Source organism: Silurus aristotelis (genome assembly GCF_946808225.1).
Source record: "Silurus aristotelis genome assembly, chromosome: 7".
Classification (NCBI taxonomy): Eukaryota; Metazoa; Chordata; class Actinopteri; order Siluriformes; family Siluridae; genus Silurus; species Silurus aristotelis.
In genome coordinates, this window is record NC_139580.1 from 31,118,988 (window position 1) to 31,131,149 (window position 12,162).

Here is a 12,162-nt window from a genome sequence, read left to right on the forward strand (position 1 = left end):
TATATACCAATTGGCCAGGCAGAGGAACCGAGCTGGGAAGGATGTACTGCAAGTTAAAGCAATAAAGGGTGGAGATGGAAATGTGTTGACTAGTGAGGAGAGTGTGTTGAAAAGATAGAGGGAGTATTTTGAGCAGCTGATGAACGAGGAAAATGAGAGAGAGAGAGAAGGTTGGATGATGGGGAGATGGTGAAGCAGGATGTGGATAGGATTAGTAAAGAGGAAGTGAGAGCAGCGATTAAGAGGATGAAGAGTGGAAAGTTGGTTGGACCAGATGACATTCCAGTAGAAGCATGGAGATGTTTAGGAGAGATGCAGTGAAGTTTTTAACAAGATCGTTTAACAAGATTTTGGAAGTTGAGAGGATGCCTGAGCAATGGAGAAGGAGTGTGCTGGTACTGATCTTTAATAATAAGGGAGACGTGCAGACCTGCAGTAACTACACGGAAATTAAGTTGATCAGTCACACCATGAAGTTTTGGGAAAGAGTAGTGGAAGCCAAGCTGAGAGAAGAGGTGACCATCTGTGAGTAACAGTATGGTTTCATGCCAAGGAAGAGCACCACAGACGCATTATTTGCTTTGAGAATGTTGATGGAGAAGTATAGAGAAGGACAGAAGGAGCTGCATTGTGTATTTGTGGATTTAGACCAAGGCTACATCTCCCTATTAGTTTTACTAGATCTTAGTGCTGCGTTCGACACTATAGATCATGATCTTCTCCTCGATCGCTTACAGAATTACATCGGTATTCAGGGACAGGCATTAAGCTGGTTTAAATCCTACCTGTCCAATCGTTACCATTTCGTAGATTTAAATGGAGAGCTATCCAGGATAATGCTAGTAAATTATGGCGTGCCACAAGGGTCAGTTCTGGGACCCCTGCTTTTTACAATATACATGCTTCCATTAGGAAATATTATTAGAAGGCATGGAATTAGCTTCCATTGTTATGCTGATGATACCCAGCTATATATTTCATCCAAACCAGGCGATACAGCTCAATTAGCTCGCATAACTGAGTGTGTTGAAGAAATAAGAGATTGGATGACCCATAACTTTCTGCTATTAAATCCTGATAAAACGGAGATTTTGCTCATCGGCCCAAAAAATAGTACACAGAAGCTCCAGCATCTCAGCCTGCATTTAGACGGTTGTTCTGTAACTACTAGTTCAACGGTAAAAGACCTGGGAGTTATTTTAGACAGCAACTTATCTTTTAAAAATCACATCAATCAAGTTACAAAAACAGCCTTCTTTCACCTTAGAAATATTTCTAAGCTAAGAAATATGTTATCTATATCTGATGCAGAGAAGCTCGTCCATGCGTTTATGACCTCTAGAATAGACTACTGTAATGCATTACTAGGTGGATGTCCTGCATCATTAATAAACAAGCTTCAGTTAGTTCAGAATGCCGCAGCAAGAGTTCTTACTAGGTCAAGAAAATACGATCATATAACCCCAATCTTATCGTCCCTACATTGGCTTCCTATTAAGTTTCGAATAGACTACAAACTACTGCTACTCACTTATAAAGCACTAAATGGTTTGGCTCCCATGTATCTATCCAGTCTCTTAACACGCTACAATCCGTCACGCTCCCTGAGATCTCAAAACTCTGGGCTTCTAGTAGTTCCTAGAATAGCAAAGTCCACTAAAGGCGGTAGAGCATTTTCACATTTAGCTCCTAAACTCTGGAATAGTCTTCCTGACAGTGTTCAGGGTTCAGATACACTCTCCCAGTTTAAGTGCAGATTAAAAACATATCTTTTTAGCAAAGCCTACACATAACACACATCACACACATCACATCACAACCTTGTGCTCCAGAACATCTGATCACATGCACATTATCAACTTGTGCTGTTAATATCATGAACAGCAGCTACGCTAATTCCTCTCCACTGCTTCTCTTTCTCTCCCCATCCCGAGGCTTCCTGAGGTTTGGCCAGCTCCAGTCACGTCCCACCTCAAGAAGATTATGGACCTATGGATGATCATGGAGAAGTAGATGCCGAGTGTTTAAAGGCCCTGGCATGGAGAAGCTGATGCTGGATCTATGATGATCACAAATTGTTCTGTATTGTTGAAAGATTTATGACCAAACTTTTGATGTCACCCATATGAGGATGGGTTTCCCTTTGAGTCTGGTTCCTCTCAAGGTTTCTTCCTCATATCATCTAAGGGAGTTTTTCCTTGCCACTGTCGCCACGGCTGCTCATCAGGGACAAACGCACACCATTCACCTTCACTGTTGTTTTCTGTAAAGCTGCTTTGAGACAATGTCTGTTGTGAAAAGCGCTATACAAATAAACTTGACTTGACTTGACTTGATTTAGAGAAAGCATTCGACAGGATGGAGAGAGGAGTTGTGGTATTGTATGAGGAAGTCTGGTGTGTCAGAGAAGTATGTGAGGGTGGTTCAGGACATGTATGAGGACAGTGTGACAGCAGTGAAGTGTGCAGTAGGAACGACAGACTGGATCAAGGTGGAGATGGAACTGCATCAAGGATCGGCTCTGAGCCCTTTCCTGTTTGGAGTGTTAATGGACAGGATGAAGGATGAGGTCAGACAGGAGTCTCCATGGACAATGATGTTTGCGGATATATTGTGATTTGTGCTAAGAGATAATTAGAAATAATTATAACTCTTTTTAAAAGAAAAGACTATGCAAATGAATTTCCTCCTTTTTTCTTCCTCAAGATTTGTTTTTAAGACCACTAAAAGTGTAATTTTCACCATTTTCTGATTAGCCCATGTTTTTTGAGGAGTGTGTAACTATAAAATGCTACAATATTGGTTAATGCCTTAGCAATGTTTTTGTGATTCTCACCTGTAACCCGCCATTGATGAGCTCCAGAGACAAGTAGTCACTGTTTCCAGCAGCTAGGAGGAGCAGCCCGCTGCGTTTGCTTGTCTTAAACTGGAGTGACAGATGGAAACTTAACAGATCCTGCACCACATCTATCCGGCAGTAGCTATCCCCGAAGTATGAAACTGCAAATGGAAAAAAGTATAGCATGAGGTATGATATGCAAATGGCTGCTAAGACTTTCATGTAATTCAGTTGGGAAAGGAAGCAACTAAAAGAGTGGAGACTCTTCACACCCTTGAAAAAAGGTCTTTGTGAAACCAAGATAAGTACCTTCACTGATACATTATTGATGCATCTTTTGCTTATTATATGTTTTTGGGTAAAAAGCCTACCAACTCAATGCATCTTGATTTGTCAATGTTATTCCACTCTGCCCTGCAAAAATGCTTCAAATCCTGTGTGCAGCTCTTCTCCAGTCATTCCACAGATTTTGATAGGATTTAGATCTGGGCTTTGGCTGCAACATTCCAAAACACTGATCTTCTGAAGCTGTTCTGGTCTTTGTTGTAATAGATTTGTTATTTCGGTCTTTGTTATCCTGTTGGAATGTGACATTTCTCATCCTTTCTCTTCAGCTGCCTATCAGAAGCCAGTTTAGATCTGTAGTTGATTCCATTGATATTGATTAAAGGCCCAGGCACAGCTGAAAATAAGCAGTCCCACAGCATGATGCTGCCACCACCATGCTTCAGTCTTTTTTGTTTTTTTGAGCAATATGCCATCTTGTTTTTGTGCAAATCTCTTCAGACCACAACACAATTTACTGCACTGTTATGAGGGTGAATTAGACAGGCATGGATGTTTTTTCTGAGAAAGGTCTAGATCTAACCACCTGTTATATCAGATTTAAACATTATAACTGTAAATTGTTACATAATTATTATTGTAATCATTAATTCCTGGCAGCCTCGTTGATTTCTTTCTTTCTTTCTTTCTTTCTTTCTTTCTTTCTTTCTTTCTTTCTTTCTTTCTTTCTTTCTTTCTTTCTTTCTTTCTTTCTATAATTTTGGAGGGTTCTCGGTGATGTCACTGTGGCCCATTTTCACCAATTGTTGATTGATAGGATATACGTGGTTTTCCGTTGTGCATCTAATGTTTGGAATTTCTTTCCTGTTCAATAAATATCTACAATGGGATTCAAGATGATCTTGATGAAACTCTTAGGGAAACAGCTGATCTTCATTTGAGGTTCATCTGAATCACCTCCTTGACGGCACATGAACGATAATTACTTCCGAACATCAGGATTGATTCTGAACAGATACCAGGTTCTTGTTGAAAGACATGTTCTTTACTTTATTTTCCATCCTAAAACGTTTCCATTCGTTTTTCCACTCGGTTGTAAAAATCACGTTGAAGGTGAAAAAAATTATTTTTTTCATTTACATCATAAAAATAGTAAAAAATCTAACAAAAATCACAAACTTTCTTTTTTTGCTTTATTCACTGCTAATGTATTGTAAGACAATTGCTTTGATACACCATGGATGTATGACTGGTATGCTGATTAAATCTTACACATCTGTCAAAAAAAAAAAAAAAAAAGAAGAAAATTGGAAAGGTTGTGGAAAATTCTTAGATGATTCATAAACTCTGGAGGATGTTTGGCTGCCAGCAGTGCTACAGATTTTCCCAGGCTTTGGCTGTGTGATGTCTGACTCTGTGCAAATTCAGCCACCTGCTCAGCACAAATCTTTTCTACCAATACTATACACACAGGAAATGAATTGTTTCCTATTGCTTTCACTCTTGAACTAAACTGAGCAACAGTACTAGATCTCCCAGGCAAGTGTTTCCAAATCCTGAGCCAAGAGATAGAGATTAATGCGTGTTTCACCACCGCCTACACACTCTACAGACTACAGTCACTTTACCATGACCCTTGGAAATTCCATTCCATGTACTAACATCAGCATAAAGACGGTTGGACTCATATATATATATATATATATATATATATATATATATATATATATATATATATATATATATATATATATATATATATATACATATGTATATGTATATATATGCATTAAAATATGTACCAAAAAAATTGAATCAGGGTGTTTAATCAGACATAATAAAAATCCTCTGAATGTCACACAATTTCTTTAATAACTTCCAAAGACTTACAGTAATAATTGGTCGAAGTACAGCTTATACAGTGAGGAAAATAAGTATTTGAACACTCTGCTATTTTGCAAGTTCTCCCACTTAGAAATCATGAAGGGGTCTGAAATTGTCATCGTAGGTGCATGTCCACTGTGAGAGACATAATCAAAAAAAAAATGCCAGAAATCACAATATATGATTTTTTAACTATTTATATGTATGAAACAGCTGCAAATAAGTATTTGAACACCTGAGAAAGTCAATGTTAATATTTGGTACAGTAGCCTTTGTTTGCAATTACAGAGGTCAAACGTTTCCTGTAGTTTTTCACCAGGTTTGCACACACTGCAGGAGGGATTTTGGCCCACTCCTCCACACAGATCTTCTCTACATCAGTCAGGTTTCTGGCCTGTCGCTGAGAAACACAGAGTTTGAGCTCCCTCCAAAGATTCTCTATTGGGTTTAGGTCTGGAGACTGGCTAGGCCATGCCAGAACCTTGATATGCTTCTTACAGAGCCACTCCTTGGTTTTCCTGGCTGTGTGCTTCGGGTCATTGTCATGTTGGAAGACCCAGCCTCGACCCATCTTCAATGCTCTTCAAAACTGAGGGAAGAAGGTTGTTCCCCAAAATCTCGCAATACATGGCCCCGGTCATCCTCTCCTTAATACAGTGCAGTCGCCCTGTCCCATGTGCAGAAAAACACCCCCAAAGCATGATGCTACCACCCTCATGCTTCACAGTAGGGATGGTGTTCTTGGGATGGTACTCATCATTCTCCTTCCTCCAAACACGTTTAGTGGAATTTTGACCCAAAAGTTCTATTTTGGTCTCATCTGACTTTTTTCCAAGACTCCTCTGGATCATTCAAATGGTCATTGGCAAACTTAAGACGTGCCTGGACATGTGCTGGTTTAAGCAGGGGAACCTTCCGTGCCATGCATGATTTCAAACCATGAAGTCTTAGTGTATTACCAACAGTAACCTTGGAAACGGTGGTCCCAGCTCTTTTCAGGTCATTGACCAGCTCCACCTGTGTAGTTTTGGGCTGATTTCTCACCTTCCTTAGGATCATTGAGACCCCACGAGGTGAGATCTTGCATGGAGCCCCAGTCCGAGGGAGATTGACAGGCATGTTTAGCTTCTTCCATTTTCTAATGATTGCCCCAACTGTGGACCTTTTTTCACCAAGCTGCTTGGCAATTTCCCCGTAGCCCTTTCCAGCCTTGTGGAGGTGTACAATTTTGTCTCTAGTGTCTTTGGACAGCTCTTTGGTCTTGGCCATGTTAGTAGTTGGATTCTTACTGATTGTATGGGGTGGACAGGTGTCTTTATGCAGCTAACGACCTCAAACAGGTGCATCTAATTTAGGATAATAAATGTAGTGGAGGTGGACATTTTAAAGGCAGACTAACAGGTCTTTGAGGGTCAGAATTCTAGCTGATAGACAGGTGTTCAAATACTTATTTGCAGCTGTATCATACAAATAAATAGTTTAAAAATCATATATTGTGATTTCTGGATTTTTTTTTTTTAGATTATGTCTCTCACAGTGGACATGCACCTACGATGACAATTTCAGACCCCTCCATGATTTCTAAGTGGGAGAACTTGCAAAATAGCAGGGTGTTCAAATACTTATTTTCCTCACTGTAGGTGAATCACAGTATTTCATGTAGTGAACCTGAATAGCATCTCTTACGAACGTGGCCATTTCGCTACTAAAAACCTGATTAGCCATTCATATGAAACGTTAATGGCTGCTAATCGACACCTCTCTTTTCACTGCTGGGGTTTTCGGCTTCGGTAGGACATCAAATAAAGCAGGAAAAATAATGATTCTGTACTCCTCATCTCCTAAGCAGATAGAGAGAGCGAGAGAGAAATGCTAAACGGAACGAAGTTGATGTGTGAGTGTAATGAGGTATATGATATATGAGGGGTTTCACTGCGAGATCTTGTGCCTTGTTTTTTTTTAAGCTGCCAGGAAAAGGCAACTGCCCTTGCTCTAATATGAGCAGGTGTGTATAAATATATATAATATATATTAATTATGATAGCCGAAACCTGAGTAGGGGGAACTATAACAGAAATAATGGCTAGAAAACATTCAGGTTTCAGTGTGTGCCAGGAGAAGTACATCATTGCATTATTACTGAAGTTTAAAGCTAAATATATCATTACAGTGCACTGCTTAGGAAATAGGGGTTTACTCATGTTCACAGCACACACTGTAAAATAAAACTGTATATTAAAAAGGGGAAATATCTTCAATAAGGGTACCTAGATCTTTTTTTGGATCTATATTCCTTTCCGATATGCGTGCAAACCTTGTGGTTTGTTGTAATTGTCGACTAGGTAAACGGTAAAAACACACAAGAATTGGACAGTGAGTGACTTTTCTGTCCAATTTTGCTTCTGAATAGGCTTACAACTATTACATTTTGATAATTGTGTAATTCTGATAGTTGGTCATGCATGTGCATTGAGCAGGGTTGTTAGAAAATGAACTGCCTACAGATCCATGAAGTTATTGAGCAACTCAAGAACGATGAGGATCTACTTCCCAGTGTGTCTCTTTCTCTCTCTGCCAATTCATCCCTAGCTCTGGATGACGTTCTCTTCGATTGGAGGCCATTCTGTACAGCTGGGGATGATGGTCCCATATTACCAACCTAAAGATTGTAAGAGCCCCATATTGCAGTTCTCAAGTACCTCCTCCATACACCAGGGGGCTCTCTGGAAAACTGCTCCAAAGGGATAACGGTCAAGGGAAAACCAAGCAAGATGATGTTTGTTAGAAAGGAGCATGGATGCCTCTTGTGCTAGCTTTATGTTTATTGTCCGGATTGAAATAATATTGGTTTAAGTTTAACCAATTAAGTGTATTTTGTTAATTTGTGGTCATTTTGGATGCTAATTTAAAGCCTGCATGTATCTATAGAAAAGGAATCCTCCTTCTCGCCTTCCATGATGTTGATCGTTTTATTGCCTTCGCTGCATAGACATCCTCCAGGGCTTGGTGTGGGTGCTACGGGGATGGATTCTCTTGAACGTGCCCTGGTGTGGAGCCTGGGAATAACCAGGAAAGTATAGAATTGGAACTTCTGCTGGAGGGGAGTCTGCTGAGAGCTTTGCTCATCTCTTGTCTGGCAACTCATCGTCTTCATCTTCTTCAACAGTCTGCGAGCACCAAGAATGAAGTATTGTTTGGTGGACCGTCCCTCGTTCAGGTGGCCAGAAAAAACAGCAAACCAGATCTTCATCTTTTGGAAGAGGGGCGAAGTCCAAAGTAGCAAAATCTGGCGAGTAGGGTGGGTGCGGAAGTGAAATTATTTGGCTTGTTCTCCGACGTTCATCATGCGGCAGTTGCCGAATGTTTTTTCGGTGGTTGAGCACGTTGAAGGTCTTCCTGATCTCGCGTCGTCCTCTAGCGGAAGAACATCACTGGAGGACGACGAGAAAAACATTCAGCAACTGGCGCATGATGAATCACATGGTCAGGGGCGTGGTAACCTTCTTCTTGGTCAAAACAGCACCAGATACACCATTAGTCTTGAAGCTTTTTGATACCACCTTGTATAAAGAACAAATATTAGAAATTATAGGCACTAAACTTTTACATTTTACAACCTCTTTATCTTTGTAAAGCTCCTTTGGGACAATGTCCAGTGTTAAAAGTGCTATACAAATAAAACCGAATTGAATTGAGCAAATGTAACCCAACGGTGACTGCAGTTCCCAATTCCTTTGCATCATTGTGAATTATTACTCATTTTCCATAAATGAGAATTTATGGAACACTCGGCAACACACTATAAAGCAGCATGTATGCAGCTAATGTACACATGATAATGCAAAAGCTGGTCATTGAATGGATTGCCATTAACATTTCATGTCTTATTTCCATCCTATTATTTCCAGAATGTCCTTTTTTATTTATTTATTTATATATTTTTTTTGCTTTCTCTGGTGCACATGTATATGGTCAAAGGGAGGCATTTTGCATGTTGTGGCAGTGTTTAAAATGTAGATATAGGCTTGTATCCTAGTTTTGTAAACAAGAGGCAACATTTTCTGCAAGAACTGCAGTCTATTTACCGTGTGTGTGTGTGTGTGTGTGTGTGTGTGTGTGTGTTTTGGCTCTGGCTAGGGCTATGAAGGATGATGAATGGCCCAGTTTATATTTATAGATCTTATGGGGAACTTTTGCATGCCTTTCTGTATACACTTTCAATGAATCTTCTTCTTCCTCTCAATCTCAACTTCTGCTTTCGGTAGCCTAACACATGTCTGGAACAAGAGACGACTGCGGTAAGGCTGCAGGAAGCAGTCAGCCATTTTGAGCCGTTCCAGGCTTTTATTTCGTTCACGTTACACGATGCTGAAAATATATTTTTTATGGAGGAAAACATTTATATGATGGCTTACAATGGCAACAGTCGCTAACCATTTACTTTCTAAACAGTGGCTTGTGTAAATAAATGGTACACAATTATAGAGCCGAGTTTATAAATCAGTTACGTGGGTTTGCTGATTCGTCGTTCTGGTAGTCAGGCTATGGAATTATGTGGAGTGTAAAGACGCTAGGACTGAGAGTGAAAGTTGCTAAGATTGAAGATATTTCCTGTGTGTCTATAAGTTTGAGGAGAATTGTTATTTTCGTGAGGGGAGAAAAAATGCACTGCGAAAAGAAAGTTGATCGAGGTGGTAAAGGGCGCTGTGCGTAATGAGAATTAGCTTCAGGCAAACACGAAATAGTTGCATCACTGCGTAATGAACTCAGACATGAAACAGATAATCAGTTAATTACGGTCGAGGGGGTTGGTGGTGCTGCTTGATTCACAGCTATTCTCACCCATAAAGCGTTCATAATGAAGTGCACCATCAACTAGGCCTCTTTATTAGAAATAATTAAAGATGTTTAGGTGTTTGTTATTTTAAGCAGCTGTAGTGTGTGTGTGTGTGTGTGTGTGTGTGTGTGTGTGTGTGTGTGTGTGTGTGTGTGTGTGTAGATAAAAGTAAAGAATGTTTTATAGAGTAAAACCTGTTTTGCTTCTCTCCATGTGGAACGAATTAATATATGTTATGTATGGAAAATTCAAGGCTAGGTGCGTGTAATGTAGTGACGAGTCCTTCATGAACGAGTCCTTCATTTTGAACGAGTCTTTAATGCGATTTGCAAGAACGAGTCGTCTCAATAAGCGATTTTTTTTTACTGGACGCGCACAAGCAAAACATCAGGAAATCTCTGTAGGTTATGTTAAGGAAACAGAATGGAATAGTTCATCTCTCGACTCTTCTAGTCGTTCGTTCTTTTGTCACGTGACTCGCATAGACGATATGCAGTTATATTTACATATTTTCATTATTGGAACTACGGCCGAAGTTGGCGCATGTAGACGTGTTGGGGATCTGCTTATTGAAAATGTTATATTTTATTTCTGATCTAAGGAATCAAATGAACTAAATGACTCGGAGTTGTTCTAAAATGATCAGATCTTCCCATTACTACTATAACGCATGATACTGAGGCAAAAAAATCCTGGGGCTGATTAAACCATGTGCATTTAACGGTTTGAACTGACACCTTCCAGCCAATCAGAGTCAAGTCCTTAGACGGACCCTAATAGAGATAGATATATAGGATTTTTTCTTTTCTTTTATCACTGGATTAAACTGCATGATTGATTAGGGGATGAGGGATGAGTGAGATGGCCAGGGTGAGAGGTGACGGGTGCAGGAGAAGTCCTCTCCATCTGGAGAGAAAATCACCCCAAACCTTTCCATTACCTCGTTCCCTTCCCCCGCTTACTTTGTACAACAATCCAAACCTCGCAGACCTTAATCGAATTCACATTGCGCTCCTGGCAAGCGTCAGGTTTCGTGTTGACTTTGCAGGACCACGTATATAAAGAATCTGGGGACACGTGGGCCCGTTGCACTACTGTAATACTGTTCCCGCTTTTCACATTCTGCTTCCTCAGTGTTTATGCTGAACTCCATGCTGTGTAAGCAGGCTCAGTACAATGTCCAGCACGGCCCCCCGAGAGACCCGTGCCATTCATCATAAAAGCGCTACCTATATGTTCTGACTCACCTCTCAGCGTCGTAAGAAAAACAGCAGGCAGAAGGGACGTACTGTGTGAAAGAGTGCAGGCCTGATTTCAGACTCTTCAGCACAAAGAGCTGCTCTGTGGGCTGCTGAGAGTTCTGCCTCACCGGACTGCAGGGTGGTGCCTCTCCATTCACCGTAATTATTAACAAACAGGGTGGAGAAGCAAATGTTGATTTTTCCTGGATTGATGTGGGTGTAAAAGGGGTGCGTCTAAAACTTACTGACAGCTCTATTGTGTATATTTTGTCCAGAAGTGAAAGTGTCCAGGGGCCGACGCTCGAGCCGTGTTTACTTGAGCTGCATGTAATATACTGTGTGTGTGTCTTGTAACCTGAAACTTACCCATGTTTATTTCTGCAGATTTTCCTGCGTGCATTCTGACCCCTGTGACCCCCTAAAATCAGGGACCACATGCCTCCTGGCCATTTTATTTCACACAGGAAATGCTGGAAAATGTCTGGACCCTGTTTCCCCAAGGTAAGCAATTTTCCAAACATGAATCACGTGTGTCCTATTACATTTTATTAGGTCTCTCCTGTAGCTGGAAATAATGGCAACTATGCCGGTTGCACTAAACTCAGCGTGTCTTAGTGCAGCTGTGTTGCACAATCGAACCGTGTACAATCACACTGGACAATGGAGGCTTTGTGTTGTACTTTTTCCCAAAGAGTATTTTTTTGACAGTGGGTAAAAACCCTACAGTGTACAACTGAACGCTTTCAAAGAAATAAATCTCCTGAAATCGTTTCCTCAGGCCTTATCTAGTTTGCCTGTGGCTTCATTCAGAAACTGTTCTACGGTTTGTGTGTATATAACTCGCATTAGGACGCCTTGCAGCCTATGACCTACAGTTCATTTGATCAGAAAATTGGAAAGTAACGCTTTGCAGCTGAACGCACAGGACACATAGCGACCCTGCTTATGCCTCTTGCTTATGTTCTGGCTACAGGAAGGCTCATAAAATGCTTTTCCAGCAGCACCCCAAGCTCCCGAAGCTTCCCTGAAACTTTCAGGGAACTCCCTCCATAGCAGTAGCTGCTTACGCCACTGTT

The 12,162-nt window shown here is 40.7% G+C and overlaps 1 protein-coding gene across 1 annotated transcript in view; it reads right to left on the reverse strand.

Moving 5' to 3' along the window:
• The window catches only part of cspg4 (chondroitin sulfate proteoglycan 4), a 44,936-nt gene that overhangs the window by 17,925 nt on the left and 14,849 nt on the right, over positions 1-12,162 (reverse strand). The window contains exon 2 of the mRNA XM_083546078.1: positions 2,837-3,000. Coding sequence (XP_083402204.1) covers positions 2,837-3,000 — 164 coding nt within the window. The remainder of the gene's footprint in view (positions 1-2,836; positions 3,001-12,162) is intronic.